Genomic DNA, 12,418 nt, shown 5'->3' with positions numbered 1-12,418 from the left:
GTTTCGATAGAACGGAGCAAAGAAGGAAAAAGCAGGACTGGCTTGTATTTCATCTGCTCGGCGGTGAGGATCAAAGCACGTGTTGTCTCTACACTTCCCATCGTCGACGGGGAGTCCTGCAAGTATTCAAGTTCCGTATTCTATTGGTTGAAATTATGTACAAACCCAGAAATACTATCGCTCTGGAGGTCTTTATTTTATCCAATGCGCTTTCCGACCATCACACTAACTTGGAGGCTGGCGATTCTCCTTGGACACTGGCAAGAATTTCGTGTGAGAGCCAGTCGCAACCAGAGGACCGAGTTCACCGTCGACAACCCGGGAAATCTTGATGGTAGTAAAGGCCATTGATTTCCCGACACGATCGGCTACTGCGTGAATGTTCAATACATCACCAGCGTGGGCCGTAGATAGATATGAAACATGTATATCCACGCTGGCACCAGTCTTCTCAAATCCGTGGGTTGCAATGGCCATGCCCCCGGCCCAATCCATGATCGATGCAGATACTGCTCCATGGATAGTACCACGAGAATTGACATGATCGGGAGTGAGGTTCAGACGCGCCTGCATCTGGCCGCAAGTGGCGCTGACAATCTCGACATCCGAGAGAAGAAGTCGATAGATGGCACTGTCGTTTTTGGTTCGTGCCCAAACCCCACGCACATGTTCTACTTCGGGCGTGCTCATTGTGAATATGCAAGGAGTTCCAAATGCAATGTATTCGAATTGATCGAGCAGATGGGAGTAGAGAGCGATGAAAGACAAAGGTCCAGTTTGTTGGGAGAAGAAGTTTTGTTTGCAAGTCGGGTTCTTCCGCGCGGAGAGAGCCGCGGAGCGGAGCGGGGCCGAAAACTATCAGATTTCGCATACTACTAACTTATACTGTAGGTCCTCTTTGCTTCTTTCCACCCCCCAATCATCTGCATACTGGGTTCTTGAGGGCTGAAATGAAATAGATCTCAATATCTACTGTATTCCAGCTGCTGCATCTCACACCTCTACTCTCCTTATTCCTGTCCATTGGCCAAAAGAATGCGACCACCGTCAACGCAGAGCGACACCCCGTCTACATAGGACTTTGAAAAGTTTGTCAGATACCCAACTTAACAATTTGATAGAGTGAACTTACCCCTGCCTTGCTGACAAGATACAAAATGGTACCGGCAATGTCCTCAGATCTCCCAGCGCGCTTGGCCGGGACCTTGTCGAATAAAGAACTGAAGATATTTCCCTCGGCTCCAACAGGATTCATATTACTCGGCACAACTTGAAAGCCTAGTGTATTAGTAGAATACCTTGGTTTGCTTCTCTTGTGCACTTACATCCAGGATTGATTCCTATGACGCGCACATAAAATCGATTATATTTCGCGGCCAGCAATTTCACCAGATGATCGGTCGCAGCTTTGCTTGTTGCATAGCTGGTCAAATCCACATTGGTGACATTATGCATACTTGCACAGGAACTGGTGACAACTATCACACCTCTTCCTTCATCGCGACCTTTGATGCCATTGCTCATTTCTTGATCGGCCGCAGCCGCGAGCAGGGGTAGAAAAGCAATGCTGAGATAGTAGTGGGACGTGGTGTTAACTTTGAATGTGTTGACCCAAGCAGACTCGTCCATAGACCACATTGAAGCTTGGAGCTCAGTGAGTGGTGCTGTCAGCACATTGCAAGCTGTGGGGGGATCGCGGCGAATGCCTGCGTTTGAGATGAGCATATCAATGGTTTTTTCTTTCATTGTGATTGCCCTAGCAAATTCAAAGATGAATTCCTTTGACGAAACATCACAAGAGAAGCTTGAAATAGGGTATCAGTTGTAATCTGCCAGATCAAATAAAAGACATACCCTTCTGCATGACCTCCAGATCCTTTCCCCAGCTCGTTCAATGCGTCGACTATCTCCGTTATTGGATCGGTTGGAAGAGCTACCACGTAGACCTTGGCCCCATTCGTCACCAGTCCCTATAGTATGTTAAGTTGGGTACATAATAGACACTGGTGAGAACTAACCTTGCAAATCATAAGCCCTAACCCACTGCTTCCCCCTGTAACAACGGCCACCCTACCTTTCACATTGAATAAATCCACAACTCCCAAAGAAGCCATATTTGATACATAAATATGAGTGATTGAAGAAAGTTTAGTCTTGCAGATTAATACAAACCGAACATGGCACTTTTAAAGCTCTTAAGCGGGGAGCCGACGTGACTGTCGGCCCATCCGAAAGCTCATATCACCCAGAGAGGAAACAAATTCGAACGATGAAGGATATGAAACAAAATGATTTATTCTTGCTTATAGTATCATTTGAAATGTGAAAACCAAATTGCAAGTCTAATTGTTCATACCGAGAATCATGCTCGTATAACTCTTGTTTCTCTGGCCGGACTCAAGAGCCACCACGGAGAGTACTGTAGTGAAAACGCCACTTTAAACTATCTGGATCATCATAATTCAGACATCCTGGCAATAATGGCTCCTACACTGACTATCATGAGTCTGTCCTGTGGAAAAGCAGCTTCGGTTCATATGGAAAAAGGTTACTGGTTTTCTATCTGCGAGTCTTTGCATCACCAAATCTTTGGATGAGTATTCTAGGGCAGCATTCAAACACATCATTGTGGAAGACAAAGGAGGGTATACATAGAATAGCACTTTAATTAAAATTCATTTGAGCTACCCAGATCATTCCTTGTAATGCTCCCGAGTCCGAACTTCAGCAGCATGCAGACATTCACTTGTCATCGCCCCGTCTCTAGGAATCAACTTGACTTTGAAATCCTTGGGAATCGCAACTAATGCTGTCTTGAACTGATTATACTCCACGTAGTCGGTATTCGGGGGGTTGCTCTCACTCGCAACGATCTTGTATGAGGAAATCAGCCGGAGTAATGCGGTGTAGAGTAAACGCGAGGCAATTAATTGACCAGAGCATGCACGCGATCCAGCACCGAAACTGAGGTGAAGTAAACCAGCTGCTTCTTTCTCGACTGGAGGATTAATAGATTCCAGCCATCTCTCTGGGTCAAATTTCCCTCCATTGGGTCCGAAGTGGTCAACATCTGTAAGGTTAAATTGTTAAAATGATATCTATACAGGTGCAGGGAATGAAATCAGACTTACCATGATTGCCAGCTTGTGCATTTATCAAGATCATCGTTTTGGGGGGGATAATGGCCCCATTCCAGTTCACTTCAGTCACTGTCTTTCGGGGAAGGCTCATTGAGCTGACAGTATAGTATCGACCAGCCTCTTTTATGATCGCATTGAGATAAGGCACCTTTTCTTCGTGGATCGCACTAGTCCAAGCCTCACGGATGTCGGGGTAATGCTTCTTGATGTCTTCATACGCGCGATCTTGCCAAACTTGACCCTCGGCCGTAGAAAGCGACCCGATAGCTGAAGTCATAGTTCCAGGGATTGTCTCAAAGCCACCAGAGACAAGCGAGAGGCAGATCGATGAGACTTCCACTCCGGACAGCTTTGTCTCCTCATCCTTCAGAATTGCAGCAGAGATACAAGGCTTGTCGGTTCCCTTGTTGATCATCTCTCGTACTTTATCGAGAAGGAGGTTGAGATATGTATCACGGCGCTCTCTGAGATCCTTTGATCGAGCGGTTTTCTCATTGTTGGGAAGATAACGAAGGATTGGAATGTAGTCTTGCAAGTTCTCCGAGGCACTTCTAAGCAGTGAGATCGCCGAGCCAACATGCAGGATCTCACGAAGAAGATCGTCGTAGACAGCATCCATGCGAATACCATAGCACAAGGTCAATGTGGTGTTGAGTGCATACCGTTGAATATATGGTCGAATGTTGAGTTCGGTGGTTCCGTTTGAACTGTCACGATAGATGTCGCGTACGATACAGTAGCTCTCCAAATCAAACATGGGGTGGTAGTTTCGAAGGGCTGGTCTTCCCAGCGCTGTTCCAGCTGCCTTTCTCTTCTTTTTGCATGACTCGTCCCACGGCGACGAACCAATAGTGAAGCCTTGAGTGCTACTAACGACACCATGGAAGGTGTAGAGCTTTGGCCTATCGATGATTGCATTTTGATGCCCGAGCATCATCTTCTTGCAATCATCAAACGAATTCACTACCACTGCCCGGGTGTTGCCCAGTTTGATCTGGAACACAGAGTAGCCATATTGCCGCCACCAGCCTTCACAAACACTTGCATGATCGTCGCCTAGCTTCAAGAGATGACCAAAGACGGGGACTGCTCCCGGGATTTCTGGTAGTCCCTTGATATGTGGAATGTCCGTTGCCAGAGTCCACTAGAATCCCGATTAGATACTGGATGAAGTAAGAGTGAGTTGAGTATGGGCGCGCTCACCTTGTAGATAAGATATATCAATGGAATGAGCACTAGAATATACGTTCGAGGAATGACTAGGAGGGACCCGTTATCTTCGAGTTGGAGGGTGGACATGGTGCTGTATCCTGGGGGTTGGGTCTACAGGAAGTATGGGTTCAAAGCCACGGCTGAAGCCCAGTTTTAAGTGTCGTTTGTACCGACACAATGGTAAGGACCAAACCAGCTGCCAATATCCAGCAATCTCTTAATTAGCAAAACTAGATTGACGATGCGATATGTTGGTTGATAGTAGCCCCTCATGTTGGTTTGCATTTCGGACAGTCCGACACAGCAGTTGCGCCTATCCAATTGGCCCAATCCTATGATAAGGCGAGAATTCTATGATCTCCCTGTTCAAGATTGAGGACAGATATCATATTTGAAATATATAATTCAGTATCCAAATATGGTAAAGTCCAAGGGCGCAAACAGACTACGGCTTCTGTTGTATGGAGTGATTTGTATCTCAAGTTTTGAGGGGAGAATACTTCCATTCAATCTAATCTTATTCAGATCCTGAACTAGCTCAAGAACTCTCCAATCCTGTCGTCCATCCACTGAGTATCTGTTGGGTTGCACCCACTGCCTGCAAGATGGCCCCAAATCGATGGAATGATAGCCAACTCGGCCTTTTCCATGAACGACACTTCCTTCTCACTTGCTTCCCATTTAAAATATTGATCGGTTTGACAGGGCATTACAAGTACTCTCGTTTTCAACTCTCCAAGTGCTTGTTCAAGCGGGATTTGTTGACCGCGAACAAGACCGAGATCGGATCGTTGCCACATCCCAAGCATGGCCAAAAGGTTATCAGGGTCCCAATCTTCGTAGTTCTTTCCACCGATGACTTCTCCCCATTCCTGAAGGGTTTTGAATCCTTGAGATTCAAAAAGACGCTCTTCGAACCACTCGGCGCTCGCCAACCAGGCAGAGTATGCGCGTCCAAAAGCATGAAGACCCCGAATAGGGGGGCGTTTCAAAGACCGTAAAGTCTCATCTGCATAGTCAATGGAATTCAAAAGAGCGGCTTTGGGCCCCTCGAGAAATTGATAGTTGTGCAAGCTCGTCCTCGCCGATGAACAGATTACAACTGCGTTGCGAACCATTTCCGGGTACATGGCTGCCCAATGATAGGCACACTGGCCTCCCATGGAAAACCCAAGCACCAGATCGAGATGAGATATGTTCAGGTGATCGAGGAGTAGTCTTCGCTGGGCTTGAACACAGTCCGCATAATCGAGCGACGAGGGAAAGTTGAGCGTATTGGATGGACTGGAGGATTCACCATTCCCAAATAATGCGACCACAATCACTCGATAGTCTTTTAAAGCCCCGTCCGAAAAGCTCCACGTGTTATTGATTCTTCCACGAAAACATGTCGGAACCAATGCGGTCGGTTTGCACGTTGGGTTGAGTACACGGTATGCTAGAACAATCGGGATTGTAGTTTGATCTATGAAGGTGAAGTCGTTCGCTTGGAAGTACTGAATTCCAGCGCTATCACGAGAAGACATTGTTTTGCGTATCAGTCACAAAATTAGTTGACTCGGAAGGAATCCTCTCTATTCAGATATATAAGATATTGGCGAACGGATAGGATTTTGTCATGTTCGAAGATCAGCTGGTCGGCGACTCCGACACGCTAAACACACATCTTCATTCTGTCTATACACGGACTAGATCTGCCGTCCCTCAGGACTCAAAAATGGCTGTCACCTTGATTTCCACTGCGAAATGAGGGTCTGGAAGTTCTCTGACTCCAATGGTCGCGCGCGCGGGAGCGCTGGCACGGTCGGACCAGATCTTATTCCATTCCTCGTTCATGTCTGCATATTGAGTTTTCATATCCAGAAGATAGACTGTAGCATCCACGACACTGTGCAGATTTGCCTTTCCGTCGGAGGCGCCTTGAATGATGCTCTCAATTCTGTGAAGAATAGCCGCTGTTTGCTCCCGGACATTGATGGTGAAACTGCCATCTGAATTTTCGGTGACCCCTTCATGGACCCCCTCCGGAGAGACTGCTGCAATTCCAGAGACGTAGATTGTGTGGTATGTAGAAGGCTGGACCACGCGCGCATGGGAATATCGCATCGACCCGACGCTTTGGGGGTCAAGGAGGAATGATCGGCCGTTGGGAGACATGATTTTCTGGAGATGATCAGATTCAAGGGACCACCAATGTTCTTGTTGTGTTATTTTTTTGGAACAGCCAGTGGAATGAGGAAGTCTACCCTTATATTGACAAGGGCTCCTCCACCAGTATAGCGGTCCCTCCGATGTGCAGTATAGATCGCGGTGGCGCCGAAATGGCTGGGGAAATGGTCTCCGATCCCCCAACTAGTAGGGACTCAAGATAGAAAGGGCCATGACCGTATTTCTGTCCATTCCTCTGTATGGTCTTGCAATGGCCTCATGCGGGTCTCCGATCCAACCTCTCATCAGAGGCAGTGATTCTCCCAGTGTGCGGCGTAATGCCAGCCTGTACATACACATACCGTACACTCGTCTTTCTCGACCGAATGCCACTTGACTTTTGCTTCTTCGTAGGACCATGAATTCCAGGATTGTCAGGATTGCCAGGACTGCCAGTGTTGCAAAGGCTGCAAAGGTTGTAAAGGTTCAAATCCCCCGGCTTATCTCGAAGCTATCGGATTGGGCAAAGCGTCTTTCCTATCTCCCCCGCACAACGAGCTGCGAGGCTTTGGGCTTCTTCACAGTCATGGACTATGCGAGGGCTGAGAGCTCCTGCAAAAGATGTCATCGCAGGAAGAAACGTTGCGACAAAGTCCTGCCGGCGTGTAAAGCATGTCGGCACGCCAAGGTGGAGTGTAGTTTTCTAGAGGACGAAACCCAGGTCGCCTCATACCCTGTCGCGTAAGTCAAGAGGTGGACGATTCAAGATATGTGCAAAGAACTAATTGTGTCTAGTTATGTCCGGGGCTTAGAGCTTCGGGTCAAAGAGTTGGAGCAGCAGCTCACATCATCCTTGACGCCCCAGGATTCACACGAGCCATTGTCAGGTCCCTGGGACCAAGAGGCGGATATCGGCTTGGAGGAGGATTTTCTACTGTCGACTAATCCAATAGCTTCCTCGCCTCAGCAAGGTCCGAATCATAATGGAAGCGCTCCCGATGCAGGGCCCATATCGCCACATGGCCTGGTTCCTTCGAGGCCCAAAACGGAAGATTTGGCGGAAGAACTAAGGCTACTTTCGTTAGAGGCTGCGGCAGAAAGATATTTGGGATCATCATCGGGTCTCTCCTTTGCCAAACTGACTCAAACCGTGCTTCGACGACTATCGCCAGACCAAGACGCATTTGTCTTTGATGGTGATATCAACGGAAATCAACACAATACTTCGACGATAGCCGAGTCGCCAACCTTCAATACTACAGCTTATGAATGGGATGCCTCTATGCTATCACCGCTGCCTCTTAACTCAATACTTGGGAATCCCGCGGAGGATTACCATGACTCCATGGATCTAGCCTTATTGGAACCATCCCATATCAGTTATATATTGGAGTTCTATTTCGCCCACTCACATACTCTTTACCCTATTATCCGCCAAAATGAATTCACTTCGGTACTATGGAGGGTATATGGTGACCCTTTGGATCCCTTGGCCCAGTCGCCGTTATGGCAATTCAGGATCTGGATGGTCTTAGCAATAGGATCAACGACATATTGCTCGGTGTCCTTGATGGACGAATCTGAATCCGTTCAGTTCTTCAATAAGGCCATGGCATACTTTGAAGCTGCCATGGGATGCGGTGATCAGGTAATCTTGCTACCATGATTTTTGAGATGACCATTCTAATTGTCTCATGCGATTAGGGCGGTTTGGAAGTTTTGATGCTTCAAGTTTCTTACTCGTTTTTCAACAAAATTGGACCCAGTATGTAATAGCCGACCATCTGCTGTCAAGTCCATCATCTAAAATTACTCAGATACCTGGTTCTTGGTTGGAGTAGCAGCTCGCATGGCGACTGGAATGGGGCTCCATACTGCTGAGGTCTATCATTCGCTAGCCATTGATGTCTCCGAGCAACAAAAGAGACTATTCTTTTCTCTGTATATGATGGATCGGTATGTTCAGGTCGGTTGACTCTCGCATGCTGAGGCTGATTGGTTCCAAGGGTGGTTTCTTTGGCTTTGGGTCGACCCTTTGCCATACAAGATGACGATATTACGGTGGAGGTATGTTCAATCTCACAATTTCCTTTACTCTTCAGCTAATTTTCCCTTGAGCCATTTGCAAGCGCAAACGATGAAAATATCCAGTCAGATGGCATCACTTCATCATCAACATTGGAACCATCGACCATGGCAGTCCCTCTCCATATCCTCGCTCTTCGAAAGATTGCAAGTGACATTGGAAGTCAAGTACATTCAACCAAATACAGCGAGCGACAAAGCCCGGAGAAAAGAAAGGAGACCGTTCAAAGCCTCCACAAAAGACTTATAGAATGGCGTCGCAATATGCCCTTCCCTCTGCCGGACTTACAGTCCAAAGTACCACATCTTTGTACTAGCTGGTTTGACTTGAACTACTACACACATGTGATCATGTTGTACCGGCCATCGCCTCTCTGTCCAACACTTGACCTTCAAAATCTGAAGACTTTAGCCGAAGCATCTGGTATGGCTATTCGGCAAGCAATCAATCTACATAGACAACATCGGATTGCATATAATTGGCTTAACTTGGTCACTGTGTTCAACTCTGCGCTGTCTCTCATGTATACGGCCACTGCTCAGCGCGAGCAGCTATCCTTGCTCGGAGAAAGTGCCAAGGCTGCAGATGATTTGGAATTAGCAGTGGAGCTGCTGGAAGCTTTTGGTAAGAAATTTCCGTCCGCAAAGAAGATCCAGAATATGGTCCAATCGGTTTCGGCCAACCTCAAGATGTATAATATGACGGCCGTGTTCTGATGAAATGGACTTGAGATACGAGATTTGATTTGATTTTTCTGGTGTTTGGTAATCCTCTTATAAAGCATTGATCGATCACGCTTGCTTTCGACCGTAGTGCCGATCTAAGGCGACCCTTTTGATCAGACCATCAGGGAACGCTGTCGGGTCGTCCGAAGCTTGGAGGTTGGTGTTGCTAAGGATCCTCCGCTCAAGGGGGATGGTGAAATTCAATGTCCGCACTTCCAATGAAATTCCACCTTCTGGCATATTCAACTCTTTCGCACTGGGATCAGACATCTAAAGAGGACTATCAACGAAGTATAATAGAAGTATGAGTTTAAGCCTCAGCAAATGTGGGGATGTGGAGCTCAGTGGGGAGCGGTGAACAACTGATTGCAGAAAAGGGGAGACGCCGACAACTCTTTCCTTCACTGATGGACTCGTTCAATTCCTCTTTTGAGGATAAGCAGCCCTTTCCATTACTGCCTGATGGCCCTGGGTCTCCCGATGACCCCCAAGAAAGCTATGATGAGAGCGTCACCTCTCCCGGCTACGACGAAATCGAGGTGGAGGATGATGCAGACTTCCAGTCTCACTACTCACTAGAACATCAATCGTTCTCTGATTCGGATTCCGATGAGTCGTCTGAGAATATTGGACGAGATCACCCCTTCCGCCAGTCCTCCAGCTCGCTCCATGGCCCGAATGCATTTGCGCCGCCATTCTATAACCGTCCGCCGACCCCTCTACCACCCTCTCCGTCACTTACATCCCTTCTCCGTCCACCCTTCTCGACCACTACGTCACGTCCGACTACTCCAGATAGCTCAGATGTAGAGACACCCAACGATACCGAGGCGGCGGTCGCCAAGTCAGCGCGCCGAGCAACGACCGTGCCACGCGCCAGTCCTAAAGTACCCACCTATGAGTACTACGGCTTCGTGTTATACTTGGCTTCTTCCTTGGCTTTCTGTACGTATCATGGCCATCATATTGTGCAGCTCTGCAGTGTCTAATGCCCAGTTCAGTATTCTACCTCCTATGGTCTTATCTACCGTCCCCATTCCTGCACCAGCTCGGTATTTACTATTACCCTAACCGTTGGTGGTCGCTAGCGATCCCCGCGTGGCTGGTGATGCTTTTGATTTATATATACATCGCGCTCGCTGCATACAACACTGGCTATCTCACATTACCTATGAACAGCATCGAGAACATGGTTGATGAGGTTGCAAATGTATCTGTCATTGATGGAAAGGCGCGGCGGCGGCCTGGTGGTGCATCGAAAATGAAGCCTGGTGCGACCTCATATCAAATCATGGGTCCTCAGAATCGCAAAGTCAATTGGGGAGAAATTTGGAGTGAAGGAACAGACGCTGTCATGGATGTCCCGGTAGGGGGTGTATGTGAGGTTTTATATGGCCAGGATCGTGAGGATGATTTTGACTATTCAGTACCAGACTCATAAACTGCAATAGCCAAATAGCCTACTTCAACTTGAACTGTTCCCTGGTATCTTGAAGTTTTCACTTGTATACCAATGACGTCGTGTCGATAGACGTTCACGTGATTCAATAGACAGGCCTTCCGCCTTGGATCTTTAATATTCTTCGCTTCAGACAAGGACAGGCAACTCGTTGAGAACATATTAAAATGTCACAACGGCCTTCAACTCCACCTCCACGGTCTGAGGGCTCTGGAGCCGGGCAGCTTCCCCGCGGTCCGATCACTCCAGAGCAGAGGCGCAGAATAGTGAGTCACTTGCGAAACGATGACTGTTACCCACACTCGGTTCATACTAATACATCTACTGATAGGAAATTAACCGCATGAAGGCGAAAGCTCTCCGAGAACAACGCGAGGCCGAACTGGCGCAAGCTGATCTTCGTGCGCAACCCGCCCAAGGCGCCAAACGCTCATTCACAACTATGGCCGCCTCGAATCAACCTGCCAACGTGCGTGATGCTCGCGCAAATAATGCTGGAGATCGTCCAGATTCGATCAAACCGGCCCGCAACTTCACGAGCTATGTCGACTATGATTTTAGCAAAATGACCGATACAAAGGGTGGATTCTTGACCCAAGAAGATGACCCATTTAATAAGCAACTTCATGTGAAAGATGACAAGGAGGAACAAAAACCCGCAAATATGACCCAAAAGGAATGGGAGCGCCATCAAATACTTCAAAACCTAAAGCGGAATCGCGAAGGCCCTTTCGAGCCTGGTCTTAGTGTGCTGGATGATAAAAGCAAACAAAAGAAATGCCGCGAATGCAGTAGTCTCGAGATTGACTGGAAATGGGAAGAAGAGCTGAAGTGCTGCATCTGCCATTCCTGCAAAGAGAAACACCCTGAGAAATACAGTTTGTTGACTAAGACCGAAGCCAAAGAAGATTACCTTCTTACGGATCGTGAGCTCTTGTACCTTTTTATTTGGCTTGACTGGTTGCTAACCGGATTCTATAGCTGAACTTAAAGACGAAGAACTACTTCCTCGTCTGGAGCGTCCTAACCCACACAAGTCTACTTGGAACAGCATGATGCTATATCTACGATACCAAGTGGAGGAGTATGCATTTTCAGAAAAGAAATGGGGTTCAGCTGAAGCCCTAGATGCCGAGTTCGAACGACGAGAAAGTGACAAGAAGCGCCGGCGAGAAGCCAAATTCAAAACCAAACTGCAGGACCTCAAGAAGCGCACGCGCGTGGAGGCATACCGACGCAATCGGCAAGGTGCTGCTGGAGGAGACTTTGGCGACGATCTCGGCTCTGGAAGGAAGCATGTTCATCAATGGGGTCGAGCAATTGACAACCCAGAGACCGGGATTGGGGTCAAAACCTGCGTAGATTGTGGGATGGAGGTGGAAGAACTGGAGTTCTGAACGAAAGGTGTATAGTGGCGTAATGGTCAGGCCATGGAGCATGAAATATAACTTTTGAATCCATCAGGATTTGGCAATCTATCTTGAAGTCAAATCTTTGAATGTGTCTCCCGTCGATTTATATATATGCCCTGATCTAGTATCAAGTCCTGGGCTTGAATCAACAAGGCAATTGAGGACATGAACATTGATCCCAAGACCTTGAAAACAACATCAAAACGCTCAATATGCTCAAGCAAACAAAACTTGCA

The 12,418-nt window shown here is 47.6% G+C and overlaps 7 protein-coding genes across 7 annotated transcripts; 2 read left to right on the top strand and 5 right to left on the bottom strand.

The window, feature by feature from the left end:
• Positions 1–225: 225 nt before the first annotated feature.
• Positions 226–2,114, bottom strand: N7511_000042 (uncharacterized protein; the record flags this gene model as incomplete). The annotated part of the gene is made up of 5 exons (XM_057122467.1): positions 226–855; positions 1,133–1,278; positions 1,326–1,804; positions 1,855–1,970; positions 2,019–2,114. 5 exons carry the CDS (start codon positions 2,112–2,114, stop codon positions 226–228), a joined length of 1,467 nt encoding a protein of 488 aa, XP_056988200.1.
• Positions 2,115–2,693: 579 nt separating this feature from the next.
• On the bottom strand, positions 2,694–4,439 carry N7511_000041 (cytochrome P450; the record flags this gene model as incomplete). Its single annotated transcript, XM_057122466.1, has 3 exons — positions 2,694–3,070; positions 3,132–4,284; positions 4,344–4,439. 3 exons carry the CDS (start codon positions 4,437–4,439, stop codon positions 2,694–2,696), a joined length of 1,626 nt encoding a protein of 541 aa, XP_056988199.1.
• Positions 4,440–4,885: 446 nt separating this feature from the next.
• Positions 4,886–5,878, bottom strand: N7511_000040 (uncharacterized protein; the record flags this gene model as incomplete). Its single annotated transcript, XM_057122465.1, has 1 exon — positions 4,886–5,878. The coding sequence occupies one exon, from the start codon at positions 5,876–5,878 to the stop codon at positions 4,886–4,888; it is 993 nt and encodes a 330-aa protein (XP_056988198.1).
• A 178-nt stretch (positions 5,879–6,056) lies between these two features.
• On the bottom strand, positions 6,057–6,509 carry N7511_000039 (RidA family protein; the record flags this gene model as incomplete). Its single annotated transcript, XM_057122464.1, has 1 exon — positions 6,057–6,509. The coding sequence occupies one exon, from the start codon at positions 6,507–6,509 to the stop codon at positions 6,057–6,059; it is 453 nt and encodes a 150-aa protein (XP_056988197.1).
• A 409-nt stretch (positions 6,510–6,918) lies between these two features.
• N7511_000038 (Zn(II)2Cys6 transcription factor) lies at positions 6,919–9,302 on the top strand (the record flags this gene model as incomplete). Its single annotated transcript, XM_057122463.1, has 6 exons — positions 6,919–7,241; positions 7,296–8,148; positions 8,205–8,265; positions 8,318–8,456; positions 8,507–8,567; positions 8,619–9,302. 6 exons carry the CDS (start codon positions 6,919–6,921, stop codon positions 9,300–9,302), a joined length of 2,121 nt encoding a protein of 706 aa, XP_056988196.1.
• A 75-nt stretch (positions 9,303–9,377) lies between these two features.
• N7511_000037 (uncharacterized protein) lies at positions 9,378–9,581 on the bottom strand (the record flags this gene model as incomplete). Its single annotated transcript, XM_057122462.1, has 1 exon — positions 9,378–9,581. The coding sequence occupies one exon, from the start codon at positions 9,579–9,581 to the stop codon at positions 9,378–9,380; it is 204 nt and encodes a 67-aa protein (XP_056988195.1).
• A 137-nt stretch (positions 9,582–9,718) lies between these two features.
• Positions 9,719–12,167, top strand: rad14 (DNA repair protein RAD14; the record flags this gene model as incomplete). The annotated part of the gene is made up of 4 exons (XM_057122461.1): positions 9,719–10,256; positions 10,313–10,686; positions 11,102–11,696; positions 11,752–12,167. 4 exons carry the CDS (start codon positions 9,719–9,721, stop codon positions 12,165–12,167), a joined length of 1,923 nt encoding a protein of 640 aa, XP_056988194.1.
• Between the last annotated feature and the right edge of the window lie 251 nt (positions 12,168–12,418).

The sequence above is a fragment of the Penicillium nucicola genome, assembly GCF_028828085.1.
Source record: "Penicillium nucicola strain IBT 29836 chromosome Unknown utg000001l, whole genome shotgun sequence".
Classification (NCBI taxonomy): Eukaryota; Fungi; Ascomycota; class Eurotiomycetes; order Eurotiales; family Aspergillaceae; genus Penicillium; species Penicillium nucicola.
The sequence above is the reverse complement of the archived record's forward strand: the minus strand, read 5'-3'. Positions and strand labels throughout refer to the sequence as shown.